Source organism: Pipistrellus hanaki (genome assembly GCF_964339955.1).
Source record: "Pipistrellus hanaki genome assembly, chromosome: 14".
In the NCBI taxonomy this organism is placed as follows: domain Eukaryota; kingdom Metazoa; phylum Chordata; class Mammalia; order Chiroptera; family Vespertilionidae; genus Pipistrellus; species Pipistrellus hanaki.
Window position 1 is genome coordinate 52,111,872 of NC_140516.1, and position 24,059 is coordinate 52,135,930.

The window sequence follows — 24,059 nt, forward strand, 5'->3', positions numbered from 1 at the left end:
TCCCGTGCGCTTCCTGCGTCACCCCCTCCTCAGGCCGGCAGCTGCCCGCCCTCAGGCGATGCCCTCACACGCCAGACCCAGCACCGGGGCAGAGTGATTGGACAGATCACTCATTTCTTTTCTCTCTCTCTCTCTCTCTCTCTCTCTCTCTCTCTCTCTCTCTCTCTTTTTTTATTAGATCGCTCATTTCTAACTGAAATGCATACTCAACAGAAATTTATGATTCCCAGAGGTGGAGTGACTTTTTAAAAAAATCTATTTTTATTGATTTGAGAGGGAGAGGTAAAGAGAGATAGAAACATCAATGATGAGAGAGAATCATTGATTGGCTGCTTCCTGCACGCCCCCTACTGGGGATGGAGCCCAAAACCCGGGCACGTGCCCTGGACTGGAATTGAACCTGGGACCTTCAGTCCGCAGGTTGATGCTCTATCTACTGAACCAAACCAGGGAGAGCGTGACTGTTTTTATTTAAATTTTAAATAAACCTGTGAGAAAGGAGGCACAGGATCCAGTCCGGGTCCTGGGAGCCATGCAGGTGGGTCCCTGGCCATTGCTGCCAGCATCCCAGCGGGGCAATCAGGACCCGGTGCCCTGGGCCCGGGGGGAGGAGGACAGAAGGGGAGTCCCCAGCACCCACAACCCTGACTCCCCTGGGCCCCGGGTTTGTCTTCAAATATAAGTGGCGGCTAATGTTGCGTTTTCTAAAGAAGCTTTCAAGGCAAAGCGAAGTTAAAAGGTAAGCTGAATTGAAAAAAACGGAAGGACACCGACTATTAGTGCCTGTCCCCAAACGGGCTTTAAAGATAAAATTCTTCTGCCCGGCCCTCGTGGCTCAGTGGTTGAGTGTCAACCTATGAACCAGGAGGTCAGGGTTCGATTCCCAGTCAGGGCACCTGTGCAGGTTACGGGTTTGATCCCCAGTAGGGGGCGTGCAGGAGGCAATGGATCCGTGAGTCTCTCTCGTCATTTATGTTTCTCCCGCTCGCTCCCTCTCCCTTCCTCGCTGACATCAATAATAAATATGTATCCATATAAGATGAAAGTCTCCTATTCCGGCTTTTTCTACTCAGCAGAAGGAGCCGTTCTATTTCTGGCGTGCGGCTGCTTGGAAGCGTGGAGGTCTCATATCAAAAATATCTGTTTCCCTTTTCCCCACGGCGCTTCCTGAAGCACACAGGGAAGCGTGCCCTCACGTTCCCGCTCAGGCCTGCTCTGCCCTCACTGAGGCTCGGGCTGCCTCGCTCCCCAGTCCCCCTCGCTCCCCAGTCCCCCTCGCTCCCCAGTCCCCCTCGCTCCCCAGTCCCCCTCGCTCCCCAGTCCCCCTCCTCCGGGCGGAGCGGGAGGGCGTCCACAGCTCCTCTACTTCGCGTTCAGGGGGTCGAACACCGCGCAGCGTGGCCGTGGTTCACGGTGCAGGTACCACATGGGCACACCCCCCACCCCCCAAAAAACGGATCCATTGCCTCCTGCACGCCCCCTACTGGGGATCAAACCCGTAACCTGAACCAAATGGTTTTGCCAAAACCGGTTTGGTTCAGTGGATAGAGCCTCAGCCTGCAGACTGAAAGGTCCCCCCAGGTTCGATTCCAGTCAAGGGCATGTACCTTGGTTGCACGCACATCCCCGGTGGGGGGTGTGCAGGAGGCAGCTGATCGATGTTTCTGGTTCTCTATTTCTCTTCCTCTCCGTAAAATAATCAATAAAATATATATTTTTAAAAAAGATTCGGCTTCAGTGTGCCCGAAGGAAGCCTGGGGGAAAGCCCCGGCAGCCGCAGCCTGGAGCACAGCTGGCGGCCACGCCTGCCTTCCTGTTCACCGCCGTTCCGCCCCGGCCCCGGCACCGGCACCGGCATCCGGCGTCCACGCTGTCCTGAGGGTGTGCAGTGCAGTGGGCTGGGCACGTGCTTTGTGCCAAGGATGGTGCTAGGGGGTGGCAGCCCCTGTGCCCGTCACTCCCCATCATTCCTGCCTCCTGCGAAGGCGCACCGGCGGGTCCCAGGGATGAGTGTCCGAGCGGCTCCAGGAGGATGGAACACAGACCAGGCGGGTCCGCCATCGGCAGCTTCTCCAGCAGCCGCCTGCCCAGACTGAGTGACTCCGATGATGCTCTGCAAACCCGTTTCCTTTCTCAAGACGCCGCTTCTTGTTCACTTCCTGGTGACAGGGAATGTCTGAAACTATCACAGAAAACCATCTCCGCCTGCAACCGGAGCTGCGATCCCTCTTAGGCTCCCGGGGGCCATCGCTCCCCGTTGCCGTGGTGATGCTGCAGCATCACCGCCGGGTTCCATGGATCCCCCGGCAGCCACGGCACTCCCGTCCATGGAACCATGTGCTCCCCGAAAACAGACACCTGGCCGTGCTGTCTTCCCAGGGAACTCACCGCCGATGTGGAGAGCAATTTTTTAAATTGATTTCAGGGAAGCAGGGAGAGGGAGGGAGAGAAGCACCAGTGATGAGAGACTCATCCATCAGCTGCCTTCACGGGCTGCCTCCTGCACAGCCCACACTGGGATCAAGCCCGCAACCCGGGCCTGTGTCCTGACCGGGAATCGAACGGTGGCGACTGCCTGGGTCATGGGTCACGAGCACCACCAGCCAGCGGTGCAGTGAATTTCTGCCTGGCAGGGCTTGACAGGGGACCTCAGGCCATGTCCCCGACCTGGCGGGGCTTGATGGAGGACCTCAAGGCACATCTCCCGTCCTAGTGCTGGGTCAGGGGACCTGCAGCTACACCCCCTGCCTGGCAGGGCTTTACAAGGGTGGGACTCACTGGATCTGTATCTAGCCCAATGGGATGGGGAGCCAGGTCTGGATCTCACGCGATTTTGAGGTGCACGTGGGTGGATGGGGACTTGACCCTGGGTCCAGTAGTGTGACTCTGACAGGAAGGTTTTCATATATATTTTACTAATTTTCTTTCATCTCTGATACTTCTATTAAAGAGAAAAGGCAAATAGCAATATTAAATTATTTCCTCTAATCTCCTTTTAATGTGCATGAGAATTTTGTGCACTGTGTCACTAGTTATATAAAAGGCTAACATGCCGTGTCCCCTCCAGAGTTTGATTGCTTGCTATGATGTGCCCTGACCACCAGGGGGGCAGCACCGAGCAAAGGAAAGCCCTTCCTGGCAGCCAGCAGCTGAGGAAGGCAGGCTCAGATTGCTGAACAGGCCTAGGGACCCTACTTGTGCACGAATTTCATGCACTGGGCCTCTAGTATGTGTACAAAAGATAGAAATGATGCATTAAATCCTTAAAAGTATTTCTGGGTGAAAATGTTAAAGAGATGACTTGGATTTATTAAATTATTTTTGCAATAAATTTAAATACCTCAAAAAAAAAAAAAAAAAAAAAAAATGAATTGACACCAGAAGAGACATCTTAAAATACCTCATTCACGCCCTTCCCGGAACGTTCAGGGAGTTTGTTACTATGCCCAATGACCTGAGAAATGCTTTTTTACAAAAAGCGAAAGTAAGAGGCCTGGGAGTGAGGAACTGAATGCGTTCACGCAGGGAGTTCCCGTGAACTGACCGTTTCCGAAGCAACAGCACAGTTCCACTTTGCTTTTAACGTGTGAGCAGTGCACACACGCCGACAGGTGCTTACACTCATTCCCGAGGCCTCCCGCTGTGCGTCTGGCTTAAAAGGAAAAGACAGCCGGAACCGGTGTGGCTCCGTGGATAGAGCATCGGCCTGCGGACTCAAGGGTCCCAGGTTCGATTCCGGTCAAGGGCATGCACTTTGGTGGTGGGCACATCCCCTGTGGTCACCCTTCACTCTCACCCGCTCCTTTGCGGACCCTGTTGTTTCTACCAGGCTCACCCCATAGAACAGGCCGCCTCCCTGCCTCCCCCCAAACCTTCCTGTGGGCCTCTGACTGGCACCATCTCCTGCCCCATGGACCTCTCCGTCTGCGTGCCCACCATCCCGGGGGCCTGAGCCAGGCTGGGCGGGACGGGTCCCTGGATGGATGGACGGACGGATGGCCGCTCCCTCCTCCGAGGGGCAGGGCTGAGGGGAGGGGACGCCTGAGATGAGCTAACAGCTCCTGCAGCCAAGGCTACCCCCGGATCGAGTGTCCAATGAGGCCGTGCACCAGACCCCAGCTGGGTGGCTCCTGAACCAGGTCACGTTCGATTCCCCGTCAGGGCCCAGGCCCGGGCTGTGGCTCCATCCCCCAGTGGGGCGTGCAGGAGGCAGCGGTGGGTGATTTTCATGCATCACAGATGTTCCTATCTCTCTCTCCCTCTCCCTTCCTCTCTGAAATCGACAAAAATGTATTTAAAAAATAATAAAGGAAACATGACTTAATCCTCAGCTCAAAAACAGACAGCCCCGGGCGGTGAATCACTCATTAGAAATTCAATGGATCCGCCCCCGACGGGAAACTGCATCCCGGAACGCCGGGGGGCTTCGCCCTGGGAGGAAGCAGCCGTGGGCGCTGGAGACGGGGATTCTGAGTGGATCCCGCTCCGCTGTGAGCCCCGGCCGGCCTGTCTCTCTCTCACTGAGAGCTCCGGGAAGAGGGGGCGGCACTGGGGTTCCCATGGTTTCCGACCAGATGAAGTGCTCTGCCTTCCGGGAGCTTCCCACTTCCTCACGGCCAAGGACACCCTCCGGGTGCCCCAGATCCCCGCGGGCAGGACCTCAGGACGGCGGGCAAAGCGCTCCGTTCCATTAACAGATGCGCCTGCTCACGTGTTCACATCCACGCCCGCCCGGGGACCCCAGCCGTCCCTCCCCGCCTTCCCGCCACATCTCGGGAAGTACGACTGCCTTCCAAAACACGCCCCTCAGCAAAGCCCTCCCTCCAGGCCCCTGCCTCTCCTGGACGGAGTGGGCAGCCCCTGCAGCGGAGAAACAGGGCGAGAAAAGGCCCCGGCGGCTTTCGGAGCGGGGCGTACACAACAGGGTCCGTCCGCGGACACGCGGCACCCCACCGGGGAAGGCGGCGGCACGTGGCCCAGGACACGCGGCACACACAGCCGTGGCTGCCTCTGGCTGCTCTGCCGTGAGCTCAGAACCAGGAAGCAGCCCCCGGGCTCACAGGACGCGATGCCTGGAAGAGAACTGCCTACGTTCACGCCGCCTTTTACTGTATAGGCAGAGGAGGGCGGGCCTGAGTCACCCAGCGCTGGAGAGCTGAGCTCTGTTTCTTTCCTTTAAAAAAATATTTTATTGATTTTTTTTTTTTTTTTTTTTTTTTTTTTTACAGAGAGGAAGGGAGAGGGATAGAGAGCCAGAAACATCGATGAGAGAGAATCATCGGTCAGCTGCCTCCTGCACACCCCCAACCAGGGATGTGCCCGCAACCAAGGCACATGCCCTTGACCGAAATCGAACCTGGGACCTTTCAGTCCCCAGGCTGACGCTCTATCCACTGGTGGGCCACACCGGTCAGGGCCTGGGATGTGCTCTTGATGGGAATCGAACCTAGGACCCTTCAGTGTGCAGGCCGACATTCTATCCACAGAGCCACACCGGTCAGGGCTGAGCTCTGTTTTCGCCCACTCCTTCTGCTAGGCTCCTGTGCAAACACAGGATCAGAACTGGGACCTCTGACCTCAAGAGCGTGCGCAGCCCAGAGCCTAAGGGAGGCCCGCCGGGCGGGCAGGCGGGCGGGCGCGCGGGCGGGCAGGCGGTACAGGGACCCGCCACGGGCCGGCCGTGGGAAGGAAGCCCGTGTGTGTGTGCAGAGAGATTAGGAGCGGGATCGGCCAGCAGGTCACACGCGGAAACAGAAATGGAAGCCTGGCCAAGATCAGCCCGGGAACCGGGGAAATGGTCCCAAAACACAGCTACTGCCAGGGAGCGGCGTGCAGCGGTGTCCACAGGACAGGCCCCTGCTCGCCAGCACGCTCTGTGCCTGGAATGGCTGCGGGCGGTACCTTTCCTAACGGAGGTGCTATTTTCTTCCGGCCGCGGCACCCCCTTTGGGGGAGGAGAGGACCCGGAGGGGAGCGGGGGACACTGGGCCAGGGCCCCCCACCGGCGTCCTCACCGTCAGCGTGGAGGTGAGATGGACACGCCCGCGGCCTCGGGCGCCTCGGAGGCCCAAGCCATTCAGTGCGCGTGAGCGGCCCGTAAGCCCCCAGGAGGCCCCCTGCCCCGTGGGGTCCTCAGCGCGGTTTATCTTTCAGCAGGAGGCCGCTCACTCAGGCTCGCTGGAAAAACAGGAAGGAGACCAAGTCCTGTTTTTTGTGACTAAATCTTTCCACCAACATGGCGTTTTTTAAAAATTAATTTCTCTGCGGCCACATGGCAACTCGGAGCTTTAAAGAAGGACCATTTCTGACGGCAGATCCATCCATCAGCGTTGTGTGAGCTCATTGGAATACGTCAACGTATCGTCTTTAAGTTGTTAGAATTCAACAAGCCCCATCATAAAATAACACAAATGCAAGTTTTGAGGGTTTTTTTTTTTTTTTCTTTCTTTTTTTCTTATTCTCACTTGTATTCAAAACCAAGAGGAGAAAAGCAACTCAGGAAATCCATCATGCAACTGGCTCTAGTTCAGTAACACCACCGGGGTCTTTCCTTTCCCCGCATTTTAGACACATTACACAAAACTCTGCATCATAATAAGCAGGTTTAACATCTCTAACTCTATCTATCTATCTATACACACACACACACTGAGTGGCCAGATTATGATGGTCTCTGAACACATAATAATCTGGCCACTCAGTGTATATCCTATAGAATAAAAGGCTAATATGCAAATTGTCCTCTTGATCAGGAGTTTGACCAGCAGACAGGCCGGCCAATCACCCATGTCCCCTCCCCCTGGCCAGGATGGCCGGACTTTACCCATGCATGAATTTATATATATGTATGTATGCACATACACACACACACACACACACACACAATGAATGGCCAGATTATTATGTGTTCAGAGATCTTATTATCTGGCCACTCAATGTATATCCTATATAATAAAGAGCTAATACGCTAACTAGACCGAACAGCAGATTGGCTGTCCAGATGACCTTCCAGACGAGGCCGGGGCTGTGAGCGGCTGCCAGGGCTGAGCCCCTTGCAAATATCTATCTATCTATCTATCTATCTATCTATCTATCGATCGATCGATAGATAGATAGATATTTGTATTAACTTCAGACAGGAAAGGAAGGGTGATAGAAACATCAACAATGAGAGAGAATCATGGATCGGCTGCCTCCTGCACGCCCCCGACTGGGGATCGAGCCCACAACCTGGGCCTGTGTCCTGACAGAAATTGAACCATGACCTCTTGATTCATAGGTGAACCCCCAACCACTGAGCCACACGGACGGGGCCTAATAGACAGTTTTATAAAACCATTTCCAGTTGGCGGTTTTGAAGCCGAACGCCTCTAACATCCCGTAGCTCCCTGTCCCGGTGCACACAGGGCCGCCGCGGGGACGGGGCCGGAGCTGGGAGAGTCCCTGCCGCCCCGGGATTGGCTCGCACACCTTCCCTTGGCCCCGGAACGCATTCCGAGCCCGTGTCTCGGCGGGCCTGAGAAACCTTTCTGTGGCCCACACCGAAAAGGCTCCGTCAATCCCTGCCCTCCCGCAGGGTGGGTGATGCCGCCGCCTGGGGGTCGGCCGGGCCTGCAGCTGAGGACAGCCTTGTTCCCGGCCCACCAGCCCGCCCCGTGGCCCCGAACACAGGCTCCCGGGCCACCAGCCCCCGGCCCAGGCCCCGGCCCCGGCCCCTCCCACGTTCTTGCCACGTCCCGGGACCCACAGGGCACGTCACAGGACCTGTCGCTGAGGACAATGGGCGGCGTTTGGGGGGTAGAAACAGGAGGAGCCGGGCCTCACGGGGGTGGGGTTGGTGTGTGCGGCCGGCCCAGGGCCCCACAATGGTCGGGGCCTGTTTTCCTCCGAGGCGGGCCTGCCCCCGGTTCCTGGCAGCCTGACCGCCAGCAGCCCAGGCGCTGCCCGGGGAGCGGGGACCACAGGGTTTCCTGCGGCCACACCCAGATTTCCTGCCGGGCTGGGCCAGTTCCCCCGCTGCCAGCCAGTTTCTCCCTGCCCCGAGCTCTCGGCCAGCGTTCCGGAGCCCAGGTCTACATGCCTCATCGCCCGTGACCACCGTGCACCCCCGCACAGGAAGGCTCTCCTCGGAGCTCCCGTTACCTCGCGTGCTCCGGGGGCGGCCCCGGGGGCCCGTCCTGGCCGGCGGCCATCCATGCTCCGGGCCTGTGGCTCCGCGGGCTCTGGCAGGAGGATTTCGCTCGGAGCTGGGCCTGCTGGGAGTGGGGCGGCCGGGGGTTTTATAGGGAAGCTGTGTCCTGCATCCCCCCGCCCCCCGCCCCCAGGGGAAACTGTGACTGCCCGCCCAGGCCTCGGTCCTTTCGGGGCGTCTGGGAAGAACATGGGGACTTTCCTGGGGGCGGAGGGGGAGTGGAAGGAAGAGGATGAGTCTGTCGCCAGCAGATCCAGGAACAGCCTCCTCGGTGGCTGGCGGCGGCTCCTCGCCGTCTCCAGGCGGCTCACCGCTCTGGGGGGAGAACGAGGTCGCTCGGAAAGGAAACCCGTGGGATCCGAGGAAGCTAATAAAAGCCGGGACCGGCCCGGAAGGAAGCGGGGCCGGAGCTTCGTGCCGCGCACGTCCCACCTTCTCCGCAGACGGCGCGCAGCACGGGGCCGTGGGGCCGCGGGAACGAGCTGGCCGGGGGGGGGGGGGGGGGGGGGGCGCGGGCCGGTGGCCCTGCGGCCGCTGCAGAACGCGCCTCATTGAAAAATTTTTCAGAATTTTTTTTCTTTTCCTGACGTGGTGGCCGTGCAGACCAAGGTCAAGGAGGAAACATGACTCAGAGGACAAAGGTCACCGTGTTGACACAGATGGAGGGGGCAGCATGGGGCGTTCTGGAGGAAGGGCTGGCGAATGGACGTTCCTGGTTAAATTTAAAGTCAAAGCCGTGTCATTTGACAGTAGCCCTTAATTTAGTTTTCTTTTATTCCTTTGGTACTGCCGTGAACGAAAGTAAAATAGTCAAGACACCCTTTGGGATGACCATGTAACGCCTCAAACAGCCTGGAGCAAAGATCTCACCCTGAATCCTGGGCCTTCCATGGGGTCTTGATTCTGAAATTCCATCGCATTATTTAAATACAATGCGACAGAGAGCCGCGGACTCGCAAACAATCTCCCTGTGAGGGGACTGTGGTCATAGAAGGTGATCGATAAGAACTATAGCATTGCCAAAACCAGTTTGGCTCAGTGGATAGAGCATAGGCCTGTGGACTCAAAGGTCCGGGGTTCGATTCCAGTCAAGGGCATGTACCTTGGTTGCGGGCACATCCCTGGTGGGGGGGGGGGGGTGTGCAAGAGGCGGCTGATCGATGCTTCTCTCTCATCGATGTTTCTGACTTTCCCTTTCCCTTCCTCTCTTTAAAAAAATCAATAAAATACATATATTTTAAAAATATATATTAAACTTCTGAAGTTTATTTTTAAATACAGATTTTTTTTTTTAAAGGAAAAATATGAGAACGGGTGGCTGTGCTGAAAAGATTCCCCTGAATCCAGTTTAAGTGGGAAAATTTTTTACTCTGAACACATTCCATTACCAGCGTAGCACTGGTTTATTTAACGGAGATGAGGGATCACTGCTCAGAAGGGAAAGCCCGGCCTATGCTCTCCACGGGGTCCTGGTACGCACACTGCTGCCCAGGCAAACGCCTCCTTTAGCAGCTGACAGCGACTGCCGTGCTTTGGAGCTGATGTTAATAACAGCAATGTTCCGTGCTGACTTTGAGTCACCTCCCTTCAGCGTCACCATGATCCTGGGACGTGAAGATCGACAGATGGGAGGGAAGGGGGCGGGCCCAGTCCGTGGGCTCCCTCTGCCGCCGGCCCGCCACGTGGGGACAGAGGCGGGACAGTCTCCACCCTCAGGATGCTTACACTCTCCCGTCCTGCTCAGGGTGAGATGTTTTTTATCTTATTTTATTGACCTCAGAGAGAGAGGAGGGGAGAGGGAGAGAGAAACATCAGTGATGAGAGAGAATCAAGGACTGACTGCCTCCTTCACATCTGGTACTGGGGACCGAGCCCTTAGCCCAGGCATGAGCCCTGACCGGGAATCGAACCTGCTTCATAGGTCGACGCTCAGCCACCGAGCCACCAGCCAGGCCAGGTGAGCTAGTTGACTCTGGAGCAAGTGGCTGGTTCCACGAATTGGAAATAAATCCTTTCCTGCTGGTTGACATCCAGACGCTCTGGGCCGAGCCTCGAATGCTGAGCCGGGGCAATGCCCTGGGCTGAAGCCCAGTCGGACGCTCTGTCCCGGCCCAGCAGGCAGATTCCAGAGGCAGAGGGTCAGGTTCCAGAAAGGTTCCCGGGACCGGAGCACCTTCCCTCCAGCTCCTCAGCTCCCCAAAGCAGGAACCCCCCTCGGAAACGGAGACGAAGGAGGGGTCTGAGGAGGGGTGCTGCCCGGAGCTGCTCTGGCTCGCGAGGGCCTGGGTGGGAGCAGCGGTCAGACGCGGCCTCCTGGGTGACGCTCAGTGACTCTGCTCCGTGGCCGGACTGTGAGTCTGTTTCTGGCTTTGGTACGACGCAGGAAGGCGGACAGGCCTGGACACACAGGTCCCAGGCTCACAGCGAGAGCACATCTGCCCACTCATGGCTACGGGGCAGCACGCCGACAGGCCAGGTGGCCCCAGAGGGCGGGCGGTAGGTGGGTGGGTGTGGAGGGAGCCAAGGTGAGACCCGGTGAACCATCAGGATCCGTGCCTGCGTGGTGGAAGGAGACCTGCCTGTGGGCCTGACTCTCGGAAAGTTCACCCCAGCCTGGGGGGACCCGCCGTTCTGGGTGAGCATGTTATCCAGCCATTCGAACCCGAGCGGAGGAGCCGGTTCCGCTGGCTTGGGACGCGGGGGCAGCAGGGACTGCCGACTCCTTGTAACCAGTCTCTAGCCCATGGGTATGGCTGCAGTAATGACCCTTCTCTCTGACCACACGGAGAGCATGTCACTCAGAACGGACAGCACCAATGAGGATGCGACAGCGACGGTGGACAGCACAACCGCCGAGAGGCAGCACAGGCGGCCGTCTCTGTCCTCGTCCTAAGTCACTGACTATCGCTGCCGTTCCTTCACGAGAGCAGCCGCCACCCATAACCATCACCCAGGAAAGACCAGTCCATCACCAGGAAAGACCAGTCCATCCCCCAGGAAAGACCAGTCCATCATCCAGGAAAGACCAGTCCATCCCCCAGGAATGACCAGTCCATCACCCAGGAAAGACCAGTCCATCACCAGGAAAGACCAGTCCATCAACAGGAATGACCAGTCCATCACCAGGAATGACCAGTCCATCACCAGGAATGACCAGTCCATCACCAAGAATGACCACAAGCGTTCGTGCCCGGATGGACGAGCACTGCGGAGGGCCTGCCCCCCAAGAGAAAGCCAACCAGACACAGACGGCCCCCCGGCCGCAGGCCCATCTGGAGCGGAGCTTGAGCAGGTCAGACCCGGGAGGCGTTAGGAGGAAGGACCCCGGCTGCCCACGTCTGTTCCCTCTGAAAGGTCTCACTAAAAGCGCGCGTCTCCTCCACGCAGATGCTCCTCCTTCAGCCTCCCGAGGGGACGGGACCCCGTTCCACGGGGCGAGTGGAACACAGAAGGGTTTGGTGCTTCTCTGTCTAAATACAAGGACACCAGGACCCTCGCTGTGGCCTGGACGCCGAAAGGCACAGGATGACGTGACCACAACCCCTTTAACAGCAAACAGGCGGCGGTGCAATCCAGGAAAGCTCCTGGTGGGCCGCCCCCCGCGGAGCACGGAAGGAGCCCTGACCCCGATGGGACTGCGTGCCTGGGCTCCCAACGGTCATCGGAGGGCGCCCCGGGGTAAGACAGACCCCTGTAAGAGGGGGGACCAGGCAGCGAGAGGAAAGCTGAGGAGACGGCGTTCTCAGCAGCACATTCCGGGCCCGAGCAGCGGAGCCAGACTTTAAACGCAAACAACAACAAGAAGAGTAAGAGAAGTGGATACGAACCAGTCCGAGCCCGATAAGGCATAGAACCCAGTCCCAGCACGCGGCCCGGTGGCCTTCTTTCTCCGGAAGAGGGAGTTTCTCCGACAGGGAAGCCCTCACGTTGTTTTAGGCAGCGGACGCCGCCCACGTCAGAAATAGGTTTGATAAACGCGGTACTCACCCCGGGCCCAGCGCGGCTATAGTCTGAAAGAGAGAGAGAGACAGAGACAGAGAGAGAGAAAGGGTCAGTTTCGGCCGCTGCTTTCTCTACGTCAGGGGTGGAATGCGCCCACTTCTGCTTTTTATCTCCAGGACCATCGATGCCTTTTGCGGAAACCATCAGCTTTCCAAAGGGCCCATCCCCCAGCTCTCCTGGACTCGCTGTTTGCTGGAGGAGGGGATGGCTGACCGAGATCAGGAAAGAGTGGCCGCTAGCCCCCAGGGCAGCCCACCGGCCAGCTGCTCCCTCTGCAGCCCACAATGCCCCTCCCCGGAGGCATCCCCTCAGCCCCCCCTCCCCAGAGACACCCCCTTAAACCTGCTCGGGGTATCCCCTCGCCCCAGTTAGTCACCGTTGGGCTTCCTCATTCCCCCACTAATGTAACGCTAATGCGCTTTTAAAGACAGTTTTATGGAGGTGTAATTTACACACCACAAAGCCCACCCGTTCAAAGTATACAATTCAATGGGTTTTAGCGTATCCTTGAGTTTCATAACCATCACCGTTATCTCATTCTACATTTTCACCCCCCCAAAAAAAAACCCCCCATGCCTTTTCACTCGCAAACTCCCAGCCCCACTCCTCACCCCCACTCCCCACCCCAGCCCCTCTTCTCCCCACCCCATGAGCCCTGGCAACCACGAATCCACTGGCTGGCCATGGACCCACCTATTCTGGACATCTACAGCGACTGGTTGTTCTGCTGTTTGATCTATTTTCATGTTAGCCTTTTATTATATAGGATTGTACTGGACGTCCTAGTCTATGCAATAAGGCGGGAAAAATAAATAAAGACATAGAAATTGGAAAGAAAGAAAATAGTACTACTTCAATTCTCAAATGGGATGAATGCCTACATAGAAAATTCCAACGAATCCACAAAAGAGCCAGTGGGCCTCTGCCTATGGAGTGACATGAAGTCACAGGTTTCCGGGGTGCAATGGAGCCCAGGGGAACACAGCACGTGGCAGGAAGGCGAGGGGCACTGTGGTGACCCCCGGGGGACGGAGAACTGCTTTTTTGTAAGAACAACTTATTGTAAGAGTCTTCCCCTCCAGTCTCCCAGAAAGAATCCGGGAAGATGCTGGAGGGGCTGCCTGGGGGTGTCTGCCTGGGACCCAGCATGGGACAAGCCAGAGCGGAAGGAACCCTGCATACTTCAGGATCCCTAGAAATGCTAACGGCGACCTTCCACACGGCGCCGAGTCACGTTAGCATGAAACACTGAGTCATGGCAGCATGGAAGAGGACCAGTGACGAGCAGAAGCCTGTGACACGCAGAAGCAGGGCTGCAGGCTGAGTCCAGCCAGACTGCGACCCCAAGGACAACCCCGGTCGCGTGGGAACCTGAGGGCCCTCTGTCGACGCCTGGCTGAATGGGTGAGTGGGCACCATCGGCCACCTGTCAATCAAACACAGCCGTGCTTTTCCATTAAACCCGGAACGAACGCTGTGCTGTTCTCATTTTCCCCCTTTTCTATTGCCTGCCGTGGGGTGACATGGTGAATACAACTCTATGGGTTTCAGGGGTACAATTCTGCACCCTCCCCTCTGTACCCTGTGCTGTGCGGGGGCCCCCCCCCCCGTCAGGTCTCCTTCCATCACCACGTACCCGCCCCCCCTTGCCCTCTCCTGCCTCCCACCCCCCGTGTTGTTCGGTTAAACAAAGCAAGAACACGTGGAACCGCAGGCTCTACGAATAGATCGCACACAGTCTCGGCTTGGGGCGCACACATGTCGGCGTGAAACCACAAGCGGCAGTTTCTCTCAGCAGAGAAGTCAAGAAAAACCACCAGCCTAGGGGGCCTGTGAACGCCAGCTGGGTTAAAACATATTTTAAACTCACAACTCAGGGGCCTGGTGCAGACGGCGGCATGCAATGGAGCGAAACTTTGATAAAGGCGAATGAGCACATTTCGAAATTGGGGGGCGGGGGGGGGGAGGAGCGTGGGCCTCGGGGACACACGGCTCCGGGGGGAGGGGTGGCCCTGAGGTGCTTGCACAGTGTCCTTCCGCCACGGACCCGGCCCCGGTTGTCCTGGGGCAGCACCGTCCTCCGAAAACGGGAAGCAGAGAAGCCATTAGACCGACGGTCGGCCAAGGGCCTCGGCGGCCGCTGAGGCTGTCCCTCCCACAGCCCACAGTCAGCCCGAGGAAGCTGGTTGAGCCATATTTTTAAAAAAATTATTTTTATGTTTTAAATATATATATATATATATATATATATATATATATATATATATATATATGTATATATATATATATTATCTCAGCGAGGAAGGGGGTGGGGGGGAGACAGACAGAGAGAGAGAGAGAGAGAGAGAGAGAGAGAGAGAGAAACATCAATGATGAGAGAGAATCATTGATGGGCTGCCTCCTGCACTCCCCACCTCGGCACTGAGCCCACAACCCGGGCATGTGCCCTGACTGTGAATGGAACCGTGACCTCCTGGTTCATAGGTTGATGCTCAACCACTGAGCCACACCAGCTGCGCCAGTTGAGTCCCATTTTAAAGATAAAATGGAGACTTGATTAGTGTCGCACAGAACAAGGCAACGGGCAGCGGGCACCCCACGGCGGGTCGCTGAGGCCCCATGGCCGGGCCGAACGGGGAGCCCACGAGGGAATCCCGCCCACACTGTGGTGACAGCTGTCCGTCCTTTCCCCGGAGGAGTTCCCCGGAACCCTTCACTCCGTGGCGGCCCAGCCTGCTCAGGGCGACGCTGCCCCCGGAGAACCCGAACTCTAGGAAGGGCGCCCTGCGGTCTGTGCGCCAGAGGATCTGGAAAGGCCCCGGCGGGCCACACACTCCCTGTGGGGGTGGAGCGGGCAGGAGAGGCCTGGCTCACAGAGGCCTGGGCCAGCTGGCGCGGGGGTCTGGCCGGGCACACGGCACCATCACTGGCTTCCCGAGACCAGACCGGGAGGCTGCCCAGCTGGACCGTAGAGAGGCGGGGTGAGGGCACAGAGCCCGGAGATCCACCTGGGGCGGGGAGGCCAGGCCAGGGGGCGCTGGAGGCAGGAAGGCCAGGCCAGGGGTGGCTGGGGGTGGCTGGGGGCGGGGAGGCCAGGCCAGGGGTGGCTGGGGGTGGCTGGGGGCGGGGAGGCCAGGCCAGGGGTGGCTGGGGGTGGCTGGGGGCGGGGAGGCCAGGCCGGGGGTGGCTGGGGGTGGCTGGGGGCGGGGAGGCCAGGCCGGGGGTGGCTGGGGGCGGGGAGGCCAGGCCAGGGGGTGGCTGGGGGCGGGGAGGCCAGGCCGGGGGTGGCTGGGGGTGGCTGGGGGCGGGGAGGCCAGGCCAGGGGTGGCTGGGGGTGGCTGGGGGCGGGGAGGCCAGGCCAGGCGCTGGCTGGGGGCTCCTGCAGGAAGTGGCCGCGCTGCAGGGTCTGGTCCGGATCCCTCACCAGATAAGGAAAGACCACATGGCTGTGCGGCCGGGCCTTGCAAAGAACAAAACAGACTCCAGCACTTAGCCCGCGCCCCCCCCCCCCCCCCCCCCGGAACAGCTCCACCTCGGGACCTGCAGCTCTTCCTGGTTTGTCCGTGCTGAGGGGGCAGAAAGGGCAGTCTCCCGCATCAGGCAGAAGGCAGGCCTCTGCTCACCCAGCCGCGGGCGCAGCACCAGCCATCCTGGGCGGTGCCCCTCCGCCTCTCCATTCCAATGATGGCAGCAGCGTTAGGAGGTGTGGGGACGCACACTCACATTCAAAAAGACGTCTGCGGGCATGCTTCCGAGTGCCAAGTGCACCTCAAGTGTGATTTTATAACACACACACACACACCCACACACACACACACAGACACACACACACACACAGACACACACACAGACACACACACACAGACACACACACAGAGACACACACACAGACACACACACACACACAGACACACACACACACACAGACACACACACACAGAGACACACACACAGACACACACACAGACACACACACACAGACACACACACACACAGACACACACACACACAGACACACACACACACACACACACACAGGGCATGTCACACCGGAGAGGAATGGCCAGAGCACGGAACAGCGCCTGGCCCGGGAGGCGTCCGGAGCCCGGGGCTGACGGGAATGACCTCATGGTGCCGTCAACGAGGAGCAAAAACACTGTGACTCCGAGCCTGCTGCTGCCCACGCCGCCCGAGGCCATGCTGCTTCCAGGCGGTTCTCTGAGACTCACCTCGAGGGGGCGCCGCATGGAGGGCCCTGGTGACCAAGCCTGACACACCCGCCTGTGTCCACCGCCGGGCCAGGCAGGAAAGAGGGGGCTGGAGGAGAACTCAGGGGGCAGAGACCTCCCCCAGGACCGCTGTCTGCAGGCCCTGCGCCTCCTGCTGACCTGGGCCAGCACCTTGATCACACTCTACCTGACACTGTCCTCCTTGCCCCGGCAGGGAGGGTTTCTGGAGAACCAGACCTGCCTCACGCCTCCTGCTGGGGTCGCGCTGTGAAAGGTGCTCAGGACGGGCTTCTAGGCCCATGTGCTCTTGGGAACTCAGCTGTGAGCCTGATTCGGAATCCTGTGTTTTTCTTCTAATAAATGTTCCCTGAGCCTCAGAGAAAAGGATTTCGCTCTCATCCTCAGGCAGTGAACCCCCGTTCATAGGTGTCGTTTTTCCAGAGCGTCCATTTGAGGAGGCCGAGGCCCTCGGCCAGGCTGCTGAGCCTGCAGTGCAGGGCCGGGTGGGTGGCTGTCCTACCCTTAGCTGTGACCATCAGCAGCTCAGAGGCCAGGGCGAGGCCACGGTGCCAGGGCCCCTCTCCACGAGCCACGGCCCTCACCGTGAGCCACGGCCCCCTCACCATGAGCCACGCCCCTCACCGTGAGCCACGGCCCCCTCACCATGAGCCACGGCCCCCTCACCGTGAGCCACGGCCCCCTCACCATGAGCCACGCCCCTCACCGTGAGCCACGGCCCCCTCACCATGAGCCACGGCCCCTCACCGTGAGCCACGGCCCCCTCACCATGAGCCACGGCCCCCTCACCGTGAGCCACGGCCCCCTCACCATGAGCCACGGCCCCTCACCGTGAGCCACGGCCCCCTCACCATGAGCCACAGCCACGCACCATGAGCCACGGCATTGAGTGACTATTCAGGAGGCCTGGACCCCCCTGGACCCAGAATGAGAGGAAATGCACATCGAGCTTCTTAAATTAAACGTAATAACTGATGCTGCTGACTCCGACGCCAGTTCCCACAGCCCCAGACCACGGGCAGAGGCACGCCCGGCTGCCTGAACGTTTCGGCCTAATGACTCTCTCCCTCTGACAGCTGAGCTGACCACCAGTTCTCTCCTGAGAATCCGTGTGACACCCAGGAAGGGGGGCTGGTTCTAAAATGGGGGGGGGGCAGGGGGGAGCCCTGAGCATCACCTGGGTCCTAATGCCTGAAAGAGAAAAGCCGGAGTCTCCCCCGAACACGGAACAAAACCGTGTTACAGCACAGACGTCACAGTTCTGGACAGGCCCGGGCCACAGGCGCGCTGTCTGCTGGCGGTCTGTCCGTCCACCTGCAAAGCCAGCCCTCCTCCTCGGGGGAGGGGAGGGGAGGGGAGGGCACGGTGGTGCACTCAGCACTCTCAAGGAAAATGTGTTGTTTTTTTTTAATCCTCACCTGGGAATATTTTCCATTGATTTTGAGAGAGCGGAAGGGAAGGGGAGAGACACACAGAGAGAAACATTGATGTGAGAGAGAGGCATCGATTGGTTGCCTCCTGCACGCTCCCCGAAAACCCGGGGCCCTTCAGTCCGAAAGCGCATGCTCTAACCACTGAGCAAAAGCTGGCCAGGGCTGTTTTCTTTCTTCACAACTCAAGGAATCACCGTAAAACGTGTGGGTCTGAGCAGCTTCCACTACCTGCACCATCCCAGGCATTTAGGTCAACAAGCATGCAGATGTCCGAGGGGACGGGCGTGGGTCTCAGAAGGGGGGGGGGCACCCCAGGTCCTCACCTGCCTCAGGACGGCCAGTAGTCTGCCCAGGGATCCAGGTCCGAGGGAGCGAGGAAGGCAAGGAGTGGGCGCTCCCCAAGCCAGAGCCCTGCCCGCTGCCCCTGGGGCAGGCTGGTGATCTTGCCAGCTGGTGACCTTGCCAGCTGGTGACCTTGGGCAGGCCCAGCACGTCCCTGGACTCCGATGGCCTCTGCACACGAGTTCCTGAGAACTCCGAAGGTGTGACCGTGAGGTCCTGGCGAGGGGCGGGCGTGGTGGGAGGGGTTGGGGGGGAAGAGGGGAGGAGAAGGGGGCGCCAGGTGCCAGGACTCAGAGCGGCACTGGCGTTCTGCCGGGCGCCACACTGGCCACACTCCCGCCAGGGCCCGGCTCCCAGGATGGCCTTTCCCGTCCTCGATGGGAATGCGTGATAACGGGACTGGGCCTGTCACGCGTCCGCACGGAGGTCGCGCACGGGAGGAGCGCAGTCACGGCGAAGGGGAAGGAACGCTGGGAGCGGCGAAGCCGGGATCAAGCCGGTCACATGGTCAGGAAGGCGGAGAGGACACCCCGCAGCTGCCCCCTCAGGAGCTGACACCCCCGACATCCCAGGGCCCCTATGCTTCGGTCAGGGGTCACTTCCGGGGAGACAGGCTGGTGGGCAGCCCGGGCCAGGGGAGAGGGGGCGCCGTGGCCCAGCGCCCGCGGGAGGACACTGGCCGGCCGCTCCCGCCCCCACATCCTCCGTGGCCACCGCACTCCCCTTCCTAAAAGCCAACAGTTTATGTGACGCCTCAGCCGGGGACTCGCTATCCCCTCCTCCTGCCTCAGCCCAACGGGGATCCACCAGCCAACTCCAGGACCAGAGCGGCTCCTGACCCAGGCGGGGTCTCCCCGAAGGCGGGCTCCGGAGGGAACCCGGGAACCGGCCTGGAGCTGACGGCCCGCCGGAATCTGAGGAGGCCTCAGAGATCTCGGATGCACCTCCCGGGGTCCCAGACCGGCGGGCACCGGCCACGCCCTCCTGGCCTGCCCTGTGCAGAGTGGGGAGCCTCATTCCAGAGCAGCCCCCTGTCTGACAAACCCCCTTTCATTTACACTACACCGGGCCTGTCCCCAAGTCCTCTGAGATGAGGTGAGAGATGGCCAGGCCCCAAGCCGGCCACGGTCTGCACGCCCTGCGGTGTGTGCTGGCCCAGCCTCTGCCCGGGGAGGGGACCCCTCGTAGCCCACACGGAGCCAGTTCTGTCATTTAACTTCCGGCCACTCCAGCGCGTGCATGTGTGCTGTGTGTAACTGCAAGAGGAGCCCGGGGCGCAGCCACGCGGTGTGTATGCTGTGATGTGAAGTGTGAGAGTGAGAGGAAGGCCGCGGGGAGCTGAGGCTGCTCCCTGGGTTAAGGTCTCTGATCACGCCGGCGGGGAGCGGGCCTCCGCCCCCTGCAGACGCCCGGCAAGGGGTCAGAGAACACATTTATCCCCGACAAGCCCGCATCCGAGGAGAGCACAAGCTATTTTTTTTTTAGAGAGAGAGAGAGGGAAGGGAGGGGGAGAGGCTGAGAGAGACACAGCGATGTGCGAGAGACACATGTCTCGACCGCGGCCAGGGATCAAGCCTGCAACCAGCGTATGTGCCCTTGATTGGAATCGAACCCGGGACCCTTCAGTCCTCGGCCGAAGCTCTCGCCACTGAGCCAGGTGGCTGGGGCCGGCCACCCTTCTGCACATTGGCACGGGGTGTGAGTCGGTGTAAGGGCTTAAAATAGCCCCGAAATGGGGGGGGGGTGCTCGTCAGTTACCATGGGGATCCCTAACTGAGCGCCTCCCTGGGTTTGAAGGGCCCCTGCCAGGCCGGTGACACTGAGGAGGATGAGTGTCAGGGGGCAGCCCCATCTCCTGCCCTTGGACGTGACAAACACGTCAGCACGCCAGTCCCAGCTGCAGAGGCTTCGCAGGACGTGACGCCGACGTCGCGTGGCGGCCAGGCTCCGGCCGCGGAGATCCACTCTGAACCCGCACCCGGAGTCAGGCCATGGACTTCCGAGGGTCCCGAGGGACAGGGACGGGGGGTGCTGAGGGCCACAAGCTCCCCAGCGTCCGGGCAGGAGGGCGCCCTGAGGCGGCTAAGACTGAAAGCCAGAAAGAACTCCCCATGGTTGTCAACAGAAACAGAACAGGGAGAGAGAACAAGACCAGTTCTCTTTCCCTATCTGTTTCTGTTGACAACCATGGGGAGTTCTTTCTCCTTTTCATTTGACTCATCCTCCTTTCCAAACCCTCCTTTCCACTTGTTTGCTGTGTGACCCTGTGGGCAGGAGGGCGCCCCCTGGACGGACCCCGGCCACCCCTCCCGCCCGCTGCCCACGGAGGCTCCGGGGAAGGAAGCTCGTCCATTCTCCATCCGGGGCCGCGCTCCGCACAGGCCCACACTGTTCTCCCTCCTCCCGCCGCGGGGGGCTGTCACCGCCGACGGGGGGGGGGCGGGGGGGCCGAGGCTGCAGCTGGGTCCCCCCTGAATGCTTAGCGTCCTCGCTGTGCGAGCTGAAGAAAGCACGTCTATGCCCCGAAGAAGGCCACACAGAGGCCGGGCCCGTGGGGGTGGGGCGGGGGAATCCCCACCCCCACAGCTCCGCTTCAGAGCCACACATTGGCACCGGCTGAATGCACGCTCACAGCGAAGGGGGGGGCGATGGGGACCCCTGTTTCCCTCTCAGAGAAAGTCTCCCATTTGGGGCTGATGGAGCTACAGGATCACGTATTCCTGGGACGTCTGGCCGATGGCAAATCCCCAGGTGCACGCCCTGACGGGACCTGCTGCAAGACCTGGGGGCGCAGCGCGAAGCGGTGAACGGGCGAGTGTGTGCGTGCGTCTCCGGGAGCTCAGGGTCGGAGGGGACCCGGCGAAGTTGGGGGTGAGACCCCAAGGAGCCACCACAGCTGTGGCAGGCACAGAAGCACACCTCACCACACACCTGGCCTCTCGGAAACCCCGGAGCCTCCAGGGGGACGTCACAGTCCAGGTCCAGCAGGTGCTCTGACTGGCAATTTCCTTCTCATCTTCAACTACGCAGGGGTCTTCAAACTACGGCCTGCGGGCCACATGCGGCCCGCAGAGGAGTCTGCTCCTGCCCGCCAGGTTTTTTGGGCAGTGAGCGCAGCCGAGGTGTTACAGTAGGAATTAGTAGTTCATATAGTCCGGCCCTCCAGCTCTCTGAGGGACCGTGATCTGGCCCCCACTTTAAAAAGTTTGAGGACCCCTGAACTACAGTGTAGGGCCAGGTGGTAGCCCACCAATGGCGAGACCCTCCAGGGGTCAGCAAGGCCAGAACCACCAATGGCGACCGCCTCCAGGGGTCAGCAAGGCGGGAACCATCAATGGTGACCACCTCCAGGGGCCAGCAAAGGCCATGGGCAGAACAGAGAGTGCATTTCTGCGGTCAGGTGAGGAGGGAGGGTGACGAATCTTGCGGAAGGAAATGCCTCGGTGACAGGAAAACACGCCCTGTGGAGCTCTGAGGAGAAGCGAGCCCGTTCTCAGGCCCAGCGCTCACTCCCTGGGCCCGGCGCGGTCCCGGGACACAGCCCCTCCCCGAGGATGAATCAGCAGCGCGTCTGCTTCATTGACAACGCGGCTCCGGGGAGGGAGGCCACACACGCTGCATCCGCACAGCTTCCTCTGCAGCCGCGGCAATCAGAGCCGCTGACATTTGTCAGGAGAAAGGGGCCTCCCCGACAGGAGCCGGAGCGGAGAGGGGAGCACACAGGCCCGGGGCGCGGAGGGGGAGGCCTGGGAGCGCGGTGCACGGGGCTGGACACGGACCCGGTCCCCACTGCCGTCCACGCCAGGAGCGTCTCCGCGGCCGCCGGCCGGCTCCTCCCAGCCTGCTCTGCCCCGGCTATGTGTCTCTGATGACACTGTCTGACCCCAGCTCCGTGTCCAACCACATCACACGGCAGCTCGCACCCGGCACGGGCAGAGCACTGGGGTGCGTCCCGGCCCACGCTGCCCACCCAGCGGGCAGGCCCCGCTCTGCACGGCCACTCCCACCCGCCTGTCCACTGGCCGATGTGAGGTTGGGAAGCCTGGAAGTAAACGTCAGGGGAGGACAGACAAAATCCCTGTGGGAAATGCTGACACCCACCCCCCACCCCCCGAATGACAGGGTACGAGGCCTCCAATTCCAGGGAACATGAAATGCGGGCGCCTGCCCAGGGGGCCTCCCACCATTGACGGCAGCACGTCTTTGGGGCCGGGCCGTGGAGGAGGGTCCTCGGGTTGCAGTCCCCACACTGGGGCTCTGAGGCCACAGGAGGCCGAAGACTGCCCCCACCCCGCTGGGATGCGCTGTGACAAGAAGCTTCTGGAACCCACAGAGTTCTGGGAGCCCTTGGGGCCGGAGGGAGAGAGGCCAAGAAAGAACTGGGAGGTGTGACTCCTCCAGTCTGCAGAGCGGCAGAGACCGTCCGACCTGGGAGGTGGGGGGCGGCTGCCTCACGGGCAGCTCAGGGGACAGAATGGAACCCTCTCCACAGAGGCCGTTCTGAGGGATGAATGCACCCACCGCGGAATGCAGGAAAGCCGACGTTTACCCAAAGGTGAGACGGACAGGGGCCATGGTGCTCTGAGCAGCCGTGTGGAGACGTTTCCCGGAATGAGCCCTCCCTCTCCAGTTCACGGGCGAGTTCACGGGGTCTTCCTGGCAGCGTGCCAGGCGAAGGATAAAGTCATGAAAGCGTCGTTGGATTTGTGAGAACAGTGGTCGGCAAACTCCTTAGTCAGCAGAGCCAACTATCAACAGCACAACGATGGACATTTCTTTGGAGAGCCACATTTTTTAAACTTAAACTTCTTCTAACGCCACTTCTTCAACACAGACTCGCCCAGGCCGTGGTGTTTTGTGGAAGAGCCAAAGAGCCGCAGGTGGCTCTCGAGCCACAGTTTGAAGACCACGGGGCTAAAGAATCAGGTTGAGACCCCACAAAGGCGTAGGTTTCTTAGTGGACTGGCTTGTGGGATTTTTGTCTGTTTTTTACAACAAGAACTTCAGACAATTTAAGGGAAAATGTTATTGTATGGAACCGCATTTTAGGCAGGTAGGTGGTCAGCACCCAATCCCAGATGACCTCGTTGCTTCTGACTGACCTCAAGTTTCCTGATTGGCTGCAGAGGGCCGGTCTGATTGGCTGCAGAGAGCCAGTCTGATTGGCTGCGGAGAGCTGGCCTGCATTGGAGCCATGCTGACCTCATTCATTTCTGCGAGATATAACAAGTCGCTCACCTTTGCCTTTTTCTCCACTGGTGACACAGCCTGGGCTGCGCTGGTGAGGTCAGAGCGTGACATTCTCACAGCGACCCTGCGCTGGGCCCTGAGGGAGGCCTGGGCTGCCCTGCCGCCCAACCTGTTTGCCCCGCTGCGAATCAGCTGGCTGTCGCTGAGGCTCTGGGACCTGCGTGCATGAACGAAGGGAGCCTGGGCATAGACACGGAGCCTTCGGCAGAGCCCACGGGCACAGGCACGTGTCGCTTTAGTGAGATGGAGGAGTGGAGCTGGGTTGTAGAAAGGGCAGGGGGTGGGAGTAAAGAAATGAGCCAGAAATGCAGGGGAAGCTGAGTGCTCAGAGAGTAAATGCCACCAGGAAACCAGGAAACATATCCCGTTCAGCTCACCAGGTGTAAGAAAATAGACAGTAACGTAAAGTAAGCACACGCGCACACACATGTGCAGTGTGCATACATATATATTTGTGCAGTTGTTCACATTTTAAAATTGCACATTTCACAGGAATAGCTTGATGCCCAGCCTCTCCTGAAAAAACTCAGAAGGCATGTCCCCTGGGCTGTGTTCTTGGCGTCTGCCTGGGCTCACCCTGACTGGGTTGCTCAC

At 59.6% G+C, this 24,059-nt stretch overlaps 1 protein-coding gene across 6 annotated transcripts in view; it reads right to left on the bottom strand.

The window, feature by feature from the left end:
• The window catches only part of PTPRE (protein tyrosine phosphatase receptor type E), an 84,730-nt gene that overhangs the window by 43,064 nt on the left and 17,607 nt on the right, over positions 1 to 24,059 (bottom strand). For 2 of the 6 annotated variants that reach the window (XM_084904464.1, XM_084904470.1), the window contains exon 2: positions 12,179 to 12,201. The exons of 1 other annotated variant lie outside the window; for it this stretch is intronic. In XM_084904464.1, the coding sequence (XP_084760590.1) occupies positions 12,179 to 12,201 (23 nt within the window). Of the gene's footprint in view, positions 1 to 8,142; positions 8,267 to 12,018; positions 12,202 to 24,059 lie in introns of those variants that run through there. 3 more of the 6 variants (XM_084904468.1, XM_084904467.1, XM_084904465.1) reach the window with 3 other exon arrangements.